The sequence below is a fragment of the Erithacus rubecula genome, assembly GCF_903797595.1.
Source record: "Erithacus rubecula genome assembly, chromosome: 10".
In the NCBI taxonomy this organism is placed as follows: Eukaryota; Metazoa; Chordata; class Aves; order Passeriformes; family Muscicapidae; genus Erithacus; species Erithacus rubecula.
In genome coordinates, this window is record NC_136662.1 from 17,348,626 (window position 1) to 17,363,454 (window position 14,829).

General features: G+C 37.8%; 2 protein-coding genes across 11 annotated transcripts in view; one reads left to right on the forward strand and one right to left on the reverse strand.

Annotated features, from left to right (window-relative positions):
* The window catches only part of DPH2 (diphthamide biosynthesis 2), a 224,663-nt gene that overhangs the window by 58,757 nt on the left and 151,077 nt on the right, over positions 1-14,829 (reverse strand). The gene's annotated exons all lie outside the window — the stretch shown is intronic.
* The window catches only part of ST3GAL3 (ST3 beta-galactoside alpha-2,3-sialyltransferase 3), a 171,085-nt gene that overhangs the window by 50,779 nt on the left and 105,477 nt on the right, over positions 1-14,829 (forward strand). For all 10 annotated transcript variants that reach the window (XM_079313926.1, XM_079313923.1, XM_079313927.1 and 7 more), the window contains one exon: positions 10,980-11,072. In XM_079313926.1, coding sequence (XP_079170052.1) covers positions 10,980-11,072 — 93 coding nt within the window. The remainder of the gene's footprint in view (positions 1-10,979; positions 11,073-14,829) is intronic.

The window sequence follows — 14,829 nt, forward strand, 5'->3', positions numbered from 1 at the left end:
CATCCATCAAACCTCTCCCACATTTGGGTGGGATGTAACTGCCATCCATGTTTTTGTCTTGCTCTTCTTGGTTCATTTTAGTTTATTTCAATTTTGATCCTTTGGCATTCTGATAAGGATTTCTCATGTGAGACTTTATTATGTAACTTTGGGATTCCTGTGCTAGACACAGTCTCAGTTGATGAAGAGGAAGATAAAAATTGTAGAATTCAGAATTGCTGGCAGCTTAGATAGAGTTGATTCATTGCTTGATTTGTTAAGTGCAAACAAAGTCAAAAACTTGTTTGGTGCCTTTAAAAGGGCCAGTTTCCTGAAGCTGGAAGTAATTATGAATCAAACCATGTGGGAAAAGCATGTAAAGCAAAAAATATGGATGGCTGAGCATTGTTTAGAGCAGTTTTTTACTGTTTGCCCCAAAAGTTCAGTTTCATAAGAAAGAAATACGCATGGAAAATTGTTTTATTGAGAGTGTAAGGGTAGTGATAATGTATTTATAGAAAAGGTAGAAGTGTGCAGTAAATGTAGAGTTTTGTTCTGCTTGGATGAGGGAAAAAAATGTTCTCCTTAATATCCACAATAACATTTCAAACAGTAGATACCTAAGTTTATGTGCTTTAGAATTGGTATGTCTGGATAAGATTCTTGAAACAATTTCTGGAAAAGTAGCAGAGGACTTTTCGGACTACTAGAGATTATTAATAAATCTTCAAACACTAGGGGTTCTCCATATCCTTGGCAGAAAGTTGAGGTACAAATATTTTAAAGGCAAAAGGGAATGACTCATAACCTTTTCAAACCATTTTTGATTTTGAGAACAATAGCATATTTGCCAATATGAGTTTCCACAGAGAAAAAAAAAAAGTAGTGATACCTATAGTTACTGTGCTTACTAAAAAATGAATACTTTTTTTAAGATGGGCTTGTTCTTCATGTCAATATCCATGAAGGTGCCTGCTATCTGTGAGATTGTTTTCTTTCTTGGTATGTTTGTCTTAGGACTAAATTTGTACATTTTGTGTTCTTCTAACCAGCCAGATGAGTTGCATAAAACTGGGAAATGTCAGTTCTTTTTTGCCGCTATTTATGTATAAGGTGGAATGCTTACTTTGCTTGTAGCTTTTCACCATGGTAGCATTAACCTAATTAAGTGTTTATTTGTTTTCCAGGAGTGGATATGGTTATAACTAGTTACAAGTTTCTACTGTTGTTGTTCTACTACTGTAGTTTGTGCAAAAATTTTTAACAGTTGTTGCATTCACAGAAGTGATTTCTTGCTGCCTGTATTGAATCCAAGCAGTTGTGAGCTTATCCTTAAACTGGTGCAAGAGCTTCCTCTTGAAAATCCTGAAGGTGTGTGTGTATGTGATCACCAACTCCTCTGTGCCTGCCTGCAGGGCCAACAATGTTCCACCTCCAAAGGAAAACCTACTTCCCTTCTGTGATCTCTTGTAAATGTTGTAGGGAACCCTCATCAGATGATTGGATGGAAATCAGGTGCATTCCAGCAGGTGAACATTATACTGTTGATCAAGCCTTCCTCTGAACCTTGTCACTTACTCTGAAGAACACACTTGCCGTGGTATCCAGACACAGCTCAGTTGTCAGCCCTTAATTTGTAAGCTGGCTCTCAGATTTTTTGTGAATGGAGTGTATTGAAAGAAACAATGTAGTCTACTCAGTCTGCCTCTAATTTTGTCTTCTTCATTGCTATAATGTGACCAGGGATATCAGAGCTTTGCTGTCTGCCTCATTCTGCTGAGATTGCCATATATAAATTTTAAGAGTATATAGTAGGTTATCAAGGCAGAAAAGGGTTTAGTGGAACAAACATACAGTTCTTGCTACTGAGGAAGGTCAGTAAAACCAAGGCATAGTTTTAACAGCTGTCATTAGATCTGCTAGGTAAGAAAACAATGTCTTATTATGGTGCAAGAATGGAAGGAGCTTTATTATTGTGCTTGAGAACTGTCTAGCAAAAGAGAGTAATGAAGAAGACTGAAGGAACCCTGTTAAATACAATCCAAGGGGTATTTTATTTTTCTTGTTCTGTTCCCAGTCTTAAGACTGGAAACCTGATAGTATGTTGTGATGAGCAAAGACCTCTTTATTTTAGTTGTTTGAAGACTGAAGGACGAGGTAAGTTTTGATGAAGTTGATAAATTTAGGATATGCTTTCTCCTTCAGGAAGCATGATGTTGCTGCTAGCATCCTTGAGAAATGTGCACTGGAGAAGAACTCCAGAGGACCCCAGACCTGACTAGGAGACGTGATGGTGTATGATGCCCATTACAATAAACAAAACATGATGAAGGCTACATTGCAGCATGGCAGCTGTGTCTGATGTGACATGTTGGGGAAGCAGTCATGTAGCAGTTGTTTCTGTAAGATGTTTTTGAGGTTGGGGATGTTTGAATTAAATTATGAGGCTGGGATGAGGTTTTCTCTATTTGCTTTTGAGAAAACCAGGCAGTTAAATTAATTTTAACTAAATACTTTTTACTCTAACATTACACAGAAGCTCATGCGAATCTTTCCCAGTTCACAACAGAAATGATACTGCTAACACTAGCTTGCAGCCCCATTCCTACTTGAAGAAATGAGAATCAGGACCACAAAGGGAGGGACAGAAAACTGAGAACATGTATGTGCTGTTCCTACTTTCTCTGCAGTGCAATCTGTTCCAACTCATCAAAGAATAAACTGAAAAGCCAACAAACAGTGTTTTGAATTTCCATAGTGAATGTGTTTGGATAATTCTGGTTGATTTCAGACCTTTTAATTCCTACTTAGAAATATTTTCCCCCTGGCTCCTTAAAAGAGTTAATCTTGAAGACCTCAAAACTATGAATGGTGTACAGCTGCAAAATGTTGGGTGCCTTCCTCCTGTCCCTTTCATCCTCTTTTAGTGTCCCTTTTTTACATCATTGAAGGCAGAAATTCCCAAAGGTGGTTGTGTCACTGGACTATCTGAGTCAGTGACTCTGATCTGTACAGAAGTCAAAGCTACATTTTAGCATCATGGAGCTTGGCTCAGGTGATTTTGTGAAGTGTTGTTGTTTTGATGAATTAACAAGGAGGAGAAGATAGGATTTTTTCTGTTAAAAAGGGAAACCTATTTTATGGCTCAGCCTTGGAGCTCTCCTTTAGTCTGTTCACCAAACAATTTGGAGAAAACACTTCTCTTTGTCTCAGAGCCATGAATAACCACCTGATGCAGGGCTGGTGTATAGTGAAGCTATGATGATACAGGATGAAGGACAGTCTGATTGATAGGGCTATTCACAGTTCTTTGAGACAAACTTTATTGAGTTCTCTGAGTCATGGTGCTTACCTATAGCAGTTTGGATGTTGGTTGGGCAGCCTTTTCAGGCAAACAGCTGCACTTTGAAGCCTATGAAGAAGAAAGAAGGCATTTATCTTAGCAGAAGATCATTCACTAGAACAATGTATGGAGTAAACAGGAGGGCTTTTTTGATCTTAGTGATTCTGCAGCTGTTCTTACTGTTAAAGGTTCAAGCTATTCACTGTCTTCCCTAAAGCAGTTTGGGTTTTTGTTAGTTTTGAGGGGGCACAGTAACTGCAAAGGTTTTTCCAGGTCAGGGTTGTGTTCTGTATTTACAGCAGAGCTTCTGGAGGAAGCGTTTTTCTTCCTATAGCATTCTTCTTCTTAAGGCTTCAATGTGGACTTACTAGATTAATTGATGTCTGCTTGAATTCATGACATCTGTCTCTAATATATGTCAGTGGAGACATCCTTTTTTGGACTACTGCTTCAGAAAGAGGAGTGAGAAAAATTCAAAACCTCATGACTATATGCAGCATTTTGTAAAACTACTGTTAAACCACATTCCCCAATTGTGAGGTCACCTCTGCATACTGTCTAGAGCACTTTATTCACTGGCCAGTGGTTTTTTCCTCTTAATTTCAGTCCAGTCTGGAGAGGAGGGGGGAGCACCCTTGCCATATCAAGTTGGCTTTTTCTTCTGTTTAGAGGACTTAAGTTGTTATTTTTTCCCAGGCTGTCCAGATCTTCCAAAGAAGAGTTTAAAGGGCAGCTTTTATCACCCTTAGCCCTGGAAAGTTACTGAAGAAACTGAAAAGGGAGGAGGGTGTTGTGAAGTGTTCATGTTAGGTTTTCATCTCTCTCAGTAGCTGAGATCTTTCCAAGTAGTTTATTCCCCTAAGGTTTGGTGTCTTCCAGTTGTCTGTGCAACAGATCTGTTACTGCAACAGAAAGGGTTGAACTTCTTTTGTGGGGAAAAAAAATGGCCAGACCAAAGACTCACCTGCTCCAATATCTTGTCTCAAAATGCTCCCATAGTTTAGGGAAGGAGAAAAATACACAGTTGTGAAACCTTCCTTTGGCTGCCTTCTATGAAAATAAAATTTCTGGATTTTGTGCTTTTTGTTTAATCTAACAAGTGCTATCTAGCCAGTTGTTTTTTCCTTACCATTTTTCTTTAAAAACACAAACGAACCTGAAATTTACTGTTTTCTTTGCTCCTCATCTTTGTCTATTTAAACACAATTCTTTTGTCTGGGCTGCTAGTCTTGAAGGTAAGGTGTAACCAAAACAGTTGTGGTGGGGGTTTTTTTGTGTTTGTTTGTTTGGTTTTGTTTTGTTTTAAGAAATAAAAGTTTACAAAAACCAAAGGAGATCGGGAGATCAGGGATATTACTCAATCTTGGAGGAATATGCAGCATGAGGTCACTTACAAAATGTGCCATGGACTTTGGTTGGATTTTTTATCTTCATCCTTCAAATCTGTTTTTTGTTAAACTCAGTATTCTCTTTGTTTACTTAAACAAATAAAAACTGTCTACCTGGAAAACTTGCTCTTTTTCCCATGAGAATCCTGACACTTTTAGGCATTGATTAAAGGTTATTAATTGAGAAGCTCCAGGCAGGGTTCTTGGTCCTTGTTACTATAAGGGGTGGTACAATGAGATATTACTTTCTGATAGAGAAAACACTTATAGTTGTATTTCTTAAGATGCTTATGTATTCAGCACTGCTGTGACTATTCTGAAATCAGTTCTTTTGCCTAGTGGTCTAATTTCTACTGCTGCAAAAACTAGAAGTGGAATTTGTTAAGGAAGTAGGATGCTCGTGACTTTTTTGTGGGTGGAGGCCTTTTCAGTGTGTTTGTGCAGTGGCATTTCAGAGGGCAAGAGGCATTGCAGTGGCTCTGCTCTGAACTGGCCCTGGCCCCCTGCCTGCCCTGCACTTCCCAAGGGCAGGACTGGCTGCAGGTCACCTCTTCCTTCAGGGCTGTGAAGGTAGATTGTGGGTGTTGGTAGAATGTCTTCAAGACTGATTTTCTGGCCAGTTTAATGGAACCTAATCTTCAGCTGCTGTTCTTGAGCAGTCTAAATAAATGAATTAAACTATGTGTTGATTATCATAGTAAATGAATTTCATGAGAAGCTGCAGCTCTTGGTAGAGAAGCAGAATTTACCATTTATCATGTCATTTTAGGAACAGGGATTTGGATCATCTTTCCTTGTATTTGGCCATACAACCTCCTTGGGGAATTTGCTTACATACTGGAGTAACATTTGAAAATATTTACATTTATTTTTCTGGCTATAGGGCAGTAGATGCAGTTCCCATCTCTTTCAATGTAAGCATTGTGCTTTTCCTCTTCTTTCTATCTACTCATTCCTTTCTTTTGTTTGTTTACTTTTTCCTTGGCTGGAAAATAGCAACTATCAAATGATCAGACTGTGTAATCTTTTGAACCCAAGTTTGCAAACTTGTAAGAACTGTAATTGGAGCTTCTTTAAATTTTGGTTCAATGCTTCCCAACCCACACTGTGCTGCTGGTGAATGTGGAGCTCCAGCCATGTAGCCAGGGGAGGCTTTTGTGGTGTCAGTCTTCCACTCAAGGATATTCTGCCTGAGTGACATGATGGTCATGACTCTACTTATGGAGGCAGAGGTGGAAATTCATTTTTCATTGCTGTGGTGTATGGAGACATTCACCCTGTAAGTGAATGTGACTTCCTCAGGCTGAGTAGCAGAAACTGAGGTGCTGCATCACCAAACCTGCTGGAGGTGTCCTCTCCTGCCTTTAAGTGAAGTTCTTGTATTTGCTGTGAGCCTTGCAGTCTCTAATGAAGGTGAGAGTTGACAGAGCACTTGCTTTCTCTCCTCTCTATTTAATAGAATTACTTGCCAGTTGGGCAGGAAGGGAGGGCTGGTTTATAGTTTTGTTTTAGGGGTTTTCCCCATCGAATGGAATTTGTTGCTTTACAGGCATATATGATATTATGAAAAAGAATATCAAATTGGAAGCTGTCTATTTATTACACTATGAGTGATGTATAAAACAAATACCATTCAATTATCTGTAACCTTTTGATATTATAAATACATACAAATGCACACCCTAACCATTCTGCTTGTGTCTTCATTAGTGTATTTTTTTGAGCAATCCTGCAATTTTGAAACAAATCCTGTAACTAGTTCTTACTGTATGCCAATTGAAATGTAGCCCTTGGCTTATTTGAGGGAAACTGAACTGAAAGTTTTATTCCAGAAGACTACAAAATTGTCCTTTGGCCAACACTGAGCCATGACTGTGCATGGTGAATACATCCAATCCAAGGAGTCCTACTTAAATTAAAATGCTCTAAATCCCACAGGGTATAGCTGTGAGGTATCAGCATTAATTGCTTTGAATTAGTGATCTGCCAAATTGTGTGCTAATATTTCATTATACTATTATACCTCACTGTGTTTTATAGGCCTTCATTTCATGTTTTCATTCCACCTCCTATTCATTCTTCATGTATCGTGACATACACTTTGTAGCTGCTCTGTAGGCATAAGACTCAGGTTATTTTGAAGCAAAGAGAAAGAAATCCCAAGGAGAGGGATCACATTGCCAAGGACTCCTTTTCCTTGTTTCAGAAATGTCAGTTTTTCAGAATGTTATATTTTGTGTGCAAGAAAGAGACATCAGTCCTCAAATAAGATTATCTCAAGTAGATGAAGATTTTTTGATTTTTACAATCCAAAATTGAAATTCCATCTGAAAAGCAAAGCAGCAAAATCTGTCTTTTCAAGTAGATTTTGTAATATTCAATTACATGAGCTTAATTGTGGCCATTTTTTTAGTAATCTAAACACTGAGTTGTATTACTAATTTCTTTTATAAAAAGGATTTAGATTCCAGTCTATAAGGATGACATGATGTCCCTGATCAGGACATGATGAAGGAATTAACCAGGGTGACGTTTTCATATTTGAGATTAAAAGAAGACACACATCTGCCAAATGCAAGCAGAAGGAAAAGTCTTGTTACTTTTTCTAAATCCTCTGAAAGCAGCTGGATTTTTAACTTATCCAAATTGTGAAATTTTGTTGAGATTGATGTCCACATAACAGTGTAGAGAAGCACAGAAAATCTTAAGAATTCAGGATGTGTGCTGGTCACATAAGGGAAAAGTCAGAAAAAAAACCAACAAGAGTGCATTTTCTCTTCAGTGGAATAAGCCAATTACTTCCCTTTAACTTCACCCTCATGCAGGCACTTGTTTAAAAACAGCAGATGTTTACAGTTACTGCCTGTGATTTGTTTTTCTCATTTATTCTGGAGAAATTTTTTACTTTACCAGCTTTTTCCTGCACAAAATCTGAGCAAAATTTAAAGGGTCCACAGTGACATCTAATTACCTTCTTTCTGCTGTGTCCACTAGCTCTTTAACTATCTCAGCCCAGGATCAGCATGAGAATGGGGAGCTGGAATAATGGACCTGGACCTGGAAGGTGCAGAGGAGATTTGCACCCTTCTGTCATAAGCATCATGAATGATGTTCTGGCTTGCTGGCTTATCAGGAACATCTTGGAATCCAGGCACAGTAATGGGGTTAGTGAGATGAAGATATTTACTAGCTTCTAAAGCACTAAGAAAGTAACAGTGTTTGGTTTTCCCAGTTGGAAATAACATTGTCAAAGAAGCCACAATTTTTGGAGCAATATAGTAGATACATAATCACCAAATACAATGGAGATGCTCATTTGTAGACTTCAGTTCTGTACAGTTCTTTTATTACAGGACCATGTAGCTACAAACACTGTGATTTTTCAAAGTTGTATTTGTTTGAAAGATGTATAGTTCTCTATGGGCTGCTTTGTGCAGGAAGTTTTGCATCCTGATTTATAGAAGACCAATCTCTGCAGGATTTATGGATCTTGCAGATGAAAATGGCCACAAAGCAAATGTATGTATCTAAAATGATGTTAACTTGGATAGCTCCATCCAGTAGCAGAATGGTAAACAGCAAGACTGTATCCAGATCTACTCTAAATTTGCTCTGGGCTACACCTACTAGGGGCTTATCATTATGAGCATGTTGGCAGTGACAGTATGCAGTGCCTATTTCAAAGAGATTGAACAAATGAAACATATCCCTAGATGGATTTAAAGTGTAGAATGCCCCTTTCTAGTTTTCTGCAGCTTGCTGACTCAAAATGCAGCACCAAGAAAGGAGATGAGCAAATGTTGAATGATAGGAGATGGCAGCTACAGTTGGCTTAGAGAGCTGTTCTGCCTCTGGCACTTTGGATCATGAACTTCATCACATCCAAGAAATGTTAACAGCTCGGCCTGGGGGCTTTAGCAGCTCTGAGTGTCTTTGTGGGTTTGTTCTGACAGCTCCCCCATCAGTATGCAGCGAGTGCCATTGGGGGCTCACATGCAGGAGGGTCTCAGGCTGCCATTCTTGTGCAGAAACACCATGATGGGCATCTGAGTGATGTTTTAATTTGATAATGAAAGCACCATTAAATCAGAAAAGAGAAAAATGCCTGTGTTTGTGGCACAAGATATTTTGTGTGACCCCTGAGGTCATTTGAGACAGGCCTGCTGTTGAAATAGTTATACAAGTTTGCCAGCAATGACTCACTACTGTGGTGGCTGCAGATAAATTCCAGTTGCTTTCTACTTGTGTTTGAAAGTTTTGGTTTCAGGGGTTTCTGTATGTTGCCTGAAGAGTAAAATTCTAACAACGCTTACTTTTGCTTGAAAAAAGTTTAAATTTACTCACATTTGTTCATATCTGAAATGCTTCAACAAATTATAATCCATACATCTTGCTGTCCCTTTTGACTATGTCAGGAGGGGATATACTTTATCATTAAAATCTTTTGTTTTGTCAGTTCTTCATATATCTATTTATAAAGAGATCCTGACTGGCATAAGAGCACAAAGGATTTTGGATGCTCGTTTCTCAGATGTTTTCTCATCTCTCATTTAAAGAAATGTATTATGATATCACATCATCACCTGTGGAAACCAAAACTCATGGATTTGGGTTGTGCTAGATAATGTTACACTCTTTCTCTCCATGTCTTTATCATATATTTAGAGATATCTAAACTTCATTGTAGATAATTGACAGTGTAAATGGCCAAATGTATTAGCCAAATGGTTGGACCACAACTATGCAGGATATCTGTGGCAGAATTAAATAGGATCCTTGTTCTTAAGTTTTCTACAGTGCTTTTTAGCCTAAAAGGTCTTAAGAAATTAAATACTTACAGTGACTGTTTATCTTCTCCAGTTTCTTTTCTCTTCCAGCTGTTGAAGATTTAGATTTTTATTCAATGGAAATAGATTTTATTCTTTAAGAGGCACAGAGGTTCTGTATGTATGTATACATTCAGAATGTTAGGGGTTCTGTATACAGAGAGACCATTCTCCTATAATTTAGGAGCTATAGGAGGTTCTGTACTGTATGCAGCTAGCTGTAAAATTAGTTGTCCATCTCTTGTTCATCCATTTGGAACTGGCTACTGGCCTCTCTAGAGGTAATGCAGGACCAGTAGAAGAATAGTTACTACCAGTTCAGCATGGAGTTACTGTCCTTCCTGTTTGAAATTTTGAAACTCTGAATCCACATTCATTGTAGTTAGTAATAGTTTGCTGGTTAAGTGATATTGGTGATGCCTGGGAAAGAACATGATTGGGATGATAGCAGGCTCTTCAGAACTGCTATTCTGTGGAGCTGCACTGTCATCTTCATCTGAGTCCTACTGTTGAACTGCAGGAAGAAACCTTTCATTACTTGCCTGTTGCTGATAATGATGTAGCAAGAACAGTGTTACTGATTGAGTCTTTGCAGCTTCCACTGAATGTTGAGCATGGAGCTGTAAATGCTTTATTTGAAGGAGTATTAACAATCCTCGTATTGTGGCTGGCACTAAGGTATCTAATGTTACTTTGAAAAGCACAAGTGAATTAACCTTTGTAATGCTTTAATGGAATGGATAAATGTGAGAATGTTTCAGGGACACAAAATTATGTTTTTTCCAGGTCACTCAGCAGACCTGTGGTAAATGCATATGCTGGACTGAAACATCTTTAATTGTGTTGCTACTCTTGTTTCTGTACAGAAACTGAATGAGAAAAAAACCCACATACTCTAAATTTGGCCCAAGAGTCACTAGTCCTGGTGAATTAAGACACACCTCAACAAAGCATCAGCAATGTCATCTCTTCCAAATACTGAAAACACTCATCCCTTGATGATACCTTGCCATTTGAAGCTTTGTTTCAAATTCCTAAAACTATCTTTAAGTGATCTTCTAAATAATACTTTTCTATAATTTTAACTTTGATCATAACTTAGAAAAATAGCCAAAGCAAAGTGCTGTTTATGTCTTTTTTCCTTTTGAAAGGTTGAAGTCTAAAATGATATATTGATATTTTTCTTCCAGGAACATTACCTTGCTAGCTATGAAAGTCTTTCAGCAAAACCAGTGGTTTAGTGGTATTTCAGGTATCTTTACCTCTGTCTTTGTTTGTTGTTCCTCTGTGATGCCATAGTGCAACAAATAAATAATGGTTTGTGTTTGCAATTACTCCCTGTGGCTATTTTCTGCAAAGCTATAAGGAGAAAAATTACTTGGATGATTGCAAAAACTAGTTCATAGCCAACAGAGTCCTGATTTTGTACTTGTTTTTCCACAGGCCTCCAGAACTGGCATCAAAGTATGCCAATTTCTCTGAGGGGGTGTGCAAGCCAGGCTATGCATCAGCTCTCATGACTGTCATCTTCCCAAAGTAAGTAAGCACTGGGGGAGACTTTTCCCACTTCCCCCAATGGCCTCTGATCCTTCAAGGTGGGTGGTTGGCACAGTTTGTCTTGAAAAGTGCCATTACTCTGTCCCTTCATTGGTCACTGAGAGACCAGTGTTGAAATTCTGGACTATTTGAGTGGTCAGTGGCAATGGATTAGTTGATTCAGTCTGATTAGGTCTTTGCTCAAAGAGTAGAGACTTCTGGGTGTTGAGTAATAAAACAAATTATGTTGTCAGTGCATGATGCAAATGTGTGGTCAATCTCACTGCTAGTACCAGATGATGCAATGTTTAGGAAGTTTACTCATGATTAAGTTACCTGGAGTAGATAGTAAAGTGTGATATTTTGCTGTACTTGGTTTTGCGTTTATTTTTTCTTGGGAGAACAGGGTAAAGCATTCCTCAGGTTCCTGGAGTTTGTAGAATTGCTGTGAGACAGTTCAGAAGATAGATGGGCAGGAACATTAATCTGTTGAGGCTCAAGGATTTCAGTTTTGTTCATTGTATGGAAAAATTGACCAAATGGTTGTTTGACCATTGTACAAGCTTCTTGTACATGTGGAAGAGATGCTCCAGTGCAATGATCTCTTTGGCAAAAGAAGTTGTGGACTTTTCACATAACTGGCTCTTTTCCAAAAGAGATTTTGTTTATTTTGAGGAGGGAATTTCCATGACCTGTGTATCTAAAGGCTAGGTTGAGTGAACATGGCCTTCAAGCCAAGCCTGAAACTGTCTATCTTCTAAACTGTTTCTGTCTTTGTTTTTGTTGACAAGCATGGCGTCTGGAAGCTTTTTAACATAAAAAAGTGCATCTGACATTGCCTTGTAACCAGTAGATACTACAGACAAGCCTTAAAAACAAAACAAAACACTAAAGTTCTCCATCACCAGTGTAAACCAAACAATTATCAGTATTATCTTCTGTGAGAATTTTGGAACTCTAGTTAGAATATAAATACTAGAACTGAAAGTGAGTGCTTTTAAATCTGTGCTTGTGTACATATTAAATGTAAATAGTCGAGAGCAGGATGAACTCATTATTACAAAACCATTAATCTTATTTTAATTTAAAAAAGACTTTGGCTTTGAGAAAGAGCCTAGAATCTGAAGTGATATTTATTCTTTCCCTCAGCAGCTGTTTACAGATCTCTCTTCAGTCACCTTCTCCCTGTAGTTGACTGCATTGAACTAATTCCATGCAAAGAGATACAAATGTGTTTTTAGTCGAAGCAAGTGGTTGTTGTCTTGTTCATACATTGAAAAATCAAATTCACAGTTTCAAAGACAGCATCTCATCAGGTATTTATGTTTAGGTGCTCATCTAACATGGACCCTAAAACTTAACTAATGTTGATGTTTTTTCCTGTGATGTCTTTGATTTCTTTACTGAATTGGATTCAGTGGTGGACATTTCATTATTTTGCCAAGTACTGCTATAAGGATGGCTGACCAATAGTTCTGAAAAAAAAACCATGCTGCACTTAAAACTCCTTCTCTTCTGTGACTTTCCTTATACTTGGAGAACTATGCAAAGTTAATATTACCAAGCCAAGTATATATTCAATATATTTAGAACTCTTAAAGCCAAATTATCATGCCTGTTCATTTGAAGATTTGAGCTGTGTGCTTTGTTTTATTCTAGCTTTTGTTTTCAGTTGATTGTGTCATTAGAATGCCATCATCTCTGCAACTGACATTTTTAGGCTTGGTCTTTGCTGTAAAAAGTGTGTTTTTGTTGGGTGTTTTTAATATTTGGATAACATTGGTTTTGCTGTTTTCAAGCATGAATAAAATGAATAAATGTTTTTCCTTTTAAAAGTTTCCGACTTTTTAGTGCAATTTTAAATGTAAATATGCAAAATATGGTGGAAATATTTGAAACAGAAGAAATATTTCTCAGAGGATGTAGCTCTGCTTGGTAAGTGCTTTTTTTACTGGCAAAAATGAGAATTCAGATTTTACCAAGCATGAGCAAGTGCTGGATGGATTAAAGAGCAATGGCCTGAGAAATACCAAAATGGGTTGATGGTGAGCAAAGACTAAATGTATCTTTGATTGTTTGTTTGTTTGTTTGATCAGTTCTCATTCCAGCAATGCTTGATGCCTTCATCAGTAATCCTATCTGGAAAAAATCACAGGTTGTAGAGTACTAAATAAAGGGTCAGTTATTTTTAGAGGACAATCTGGATTGCCTGATTTCAATGGCCACAGTCCAAGAAATATGTATTAATATATCCAACATGAAATAAAACATCTGGAACAACAGCAGATTTTACCTTCAAGATAGAAAAGAAACTCTATCTTGGAAACAGACAGTGAAATCTTCATGTAATCTTAACAAAATACCATTTCTTAAGTGCTATTTCATATGCAAAAAAAAAGTTGAGAATTTTATTTGCAACACTGTCTTAAGATACAAAACCTCACAATCCAAGATTTCTAAACTACTGGAAATCTGTGTCCAGTTTCAATGGTAAAGTGTGAGTAGGTAGGGGAAATAAGAGATGGAAGAAAAGCCACAAAAATGAACAACGACTTGCTTAAACAGTAAAGTAAACAAGACTCCTAGAAATAAGTCATCTTTCTGAAGCAGAATTTGTATCCAAATGCAGAGAATAGGAAAGAGAATTAACTTTGGCAAGTTAAATATAAACCATAATGAGGTAGAGCAAAAAAAATGTTGAGGAACAACTTTGCAAAGACATTAAAAAAATAATGAAGCTTTTTGTCTAACTGTCAAAGGCAGAAAACCTGTCAGAGATCTGGATGAGCTGATAGAGGTTCATAATATTGCATGTGAGCTGAGGGAAGGTAAAGCTGTAGCAGAGAAGTTATTTGCATTGCTATTCACGGCAGAGCAGTTCCCATGTGGACCCTTCATTTCCAGGGGACAGGCTGGGGGGAAAGTGACAGAAGCTTGACATTTTGGAGTGAATTCCTAGCACAAAGAATTGCTAGGAAAAGTTCTCACTTTGTGAGGAACTCGGTGTTGAAGTTGCCGAGTTACACACGGGCGTGTATAATCATTGCTTAAATTGGCCTTAGAATGGAGGAATGAAAAGCAGCAAACGTGCTGGGCTTTTCAAGAAGGGTCTGGGGGGTTGTTTGGAAAAGTGGAAAATAAAATTAAGCCTGGTTTCTGTATCAGGCTCCTCTTAGAACCAAAACATAAAGAATAGAATTAGTATTTATTCACAGATAGAGCAGAGACAGGTTGTCTTCTGCCCTGTAAATCTGCTTGTGTTGTTTCAATGGCTGGATCATTTAACAAAGGTGATTTACTAATACGACATGTCTGGATTTCTTAAAAAAAACCATAATATACACACACAAAAAAAAACAACCTCCAAGCAAACAAAACCCTGCCCAAAAACACAAAAACAACCAATCAATTGCTTTCTCAAAGATTTTTGGAAAGTTAAACTGTTGCAGTCATGTAGTGATTAGATAGTGACTAGGTAAACAGTGTAAACTGTATGAAAAAAAAAAAAGAAGATTGTACAGTACAGGGATGTTACTCCTGGAGTCTTCTGGAGGAAGAATGTGCTGGGGTTGCTGCTGTTCCAAGTGCTCATAAACTACCTGGAATGGAGGATGAAAAATAAAGCACTAACACATTTTTCCAGGTGGTAAGACCAAAAGCTGACTGTGAGGAGTGTCAGAGGGATCACAGCAGTAAGTGGTGGGGCAAGAACATGACAGGCCAAATTCAGTTCTGATAGATACAGAATAGTGTTTGT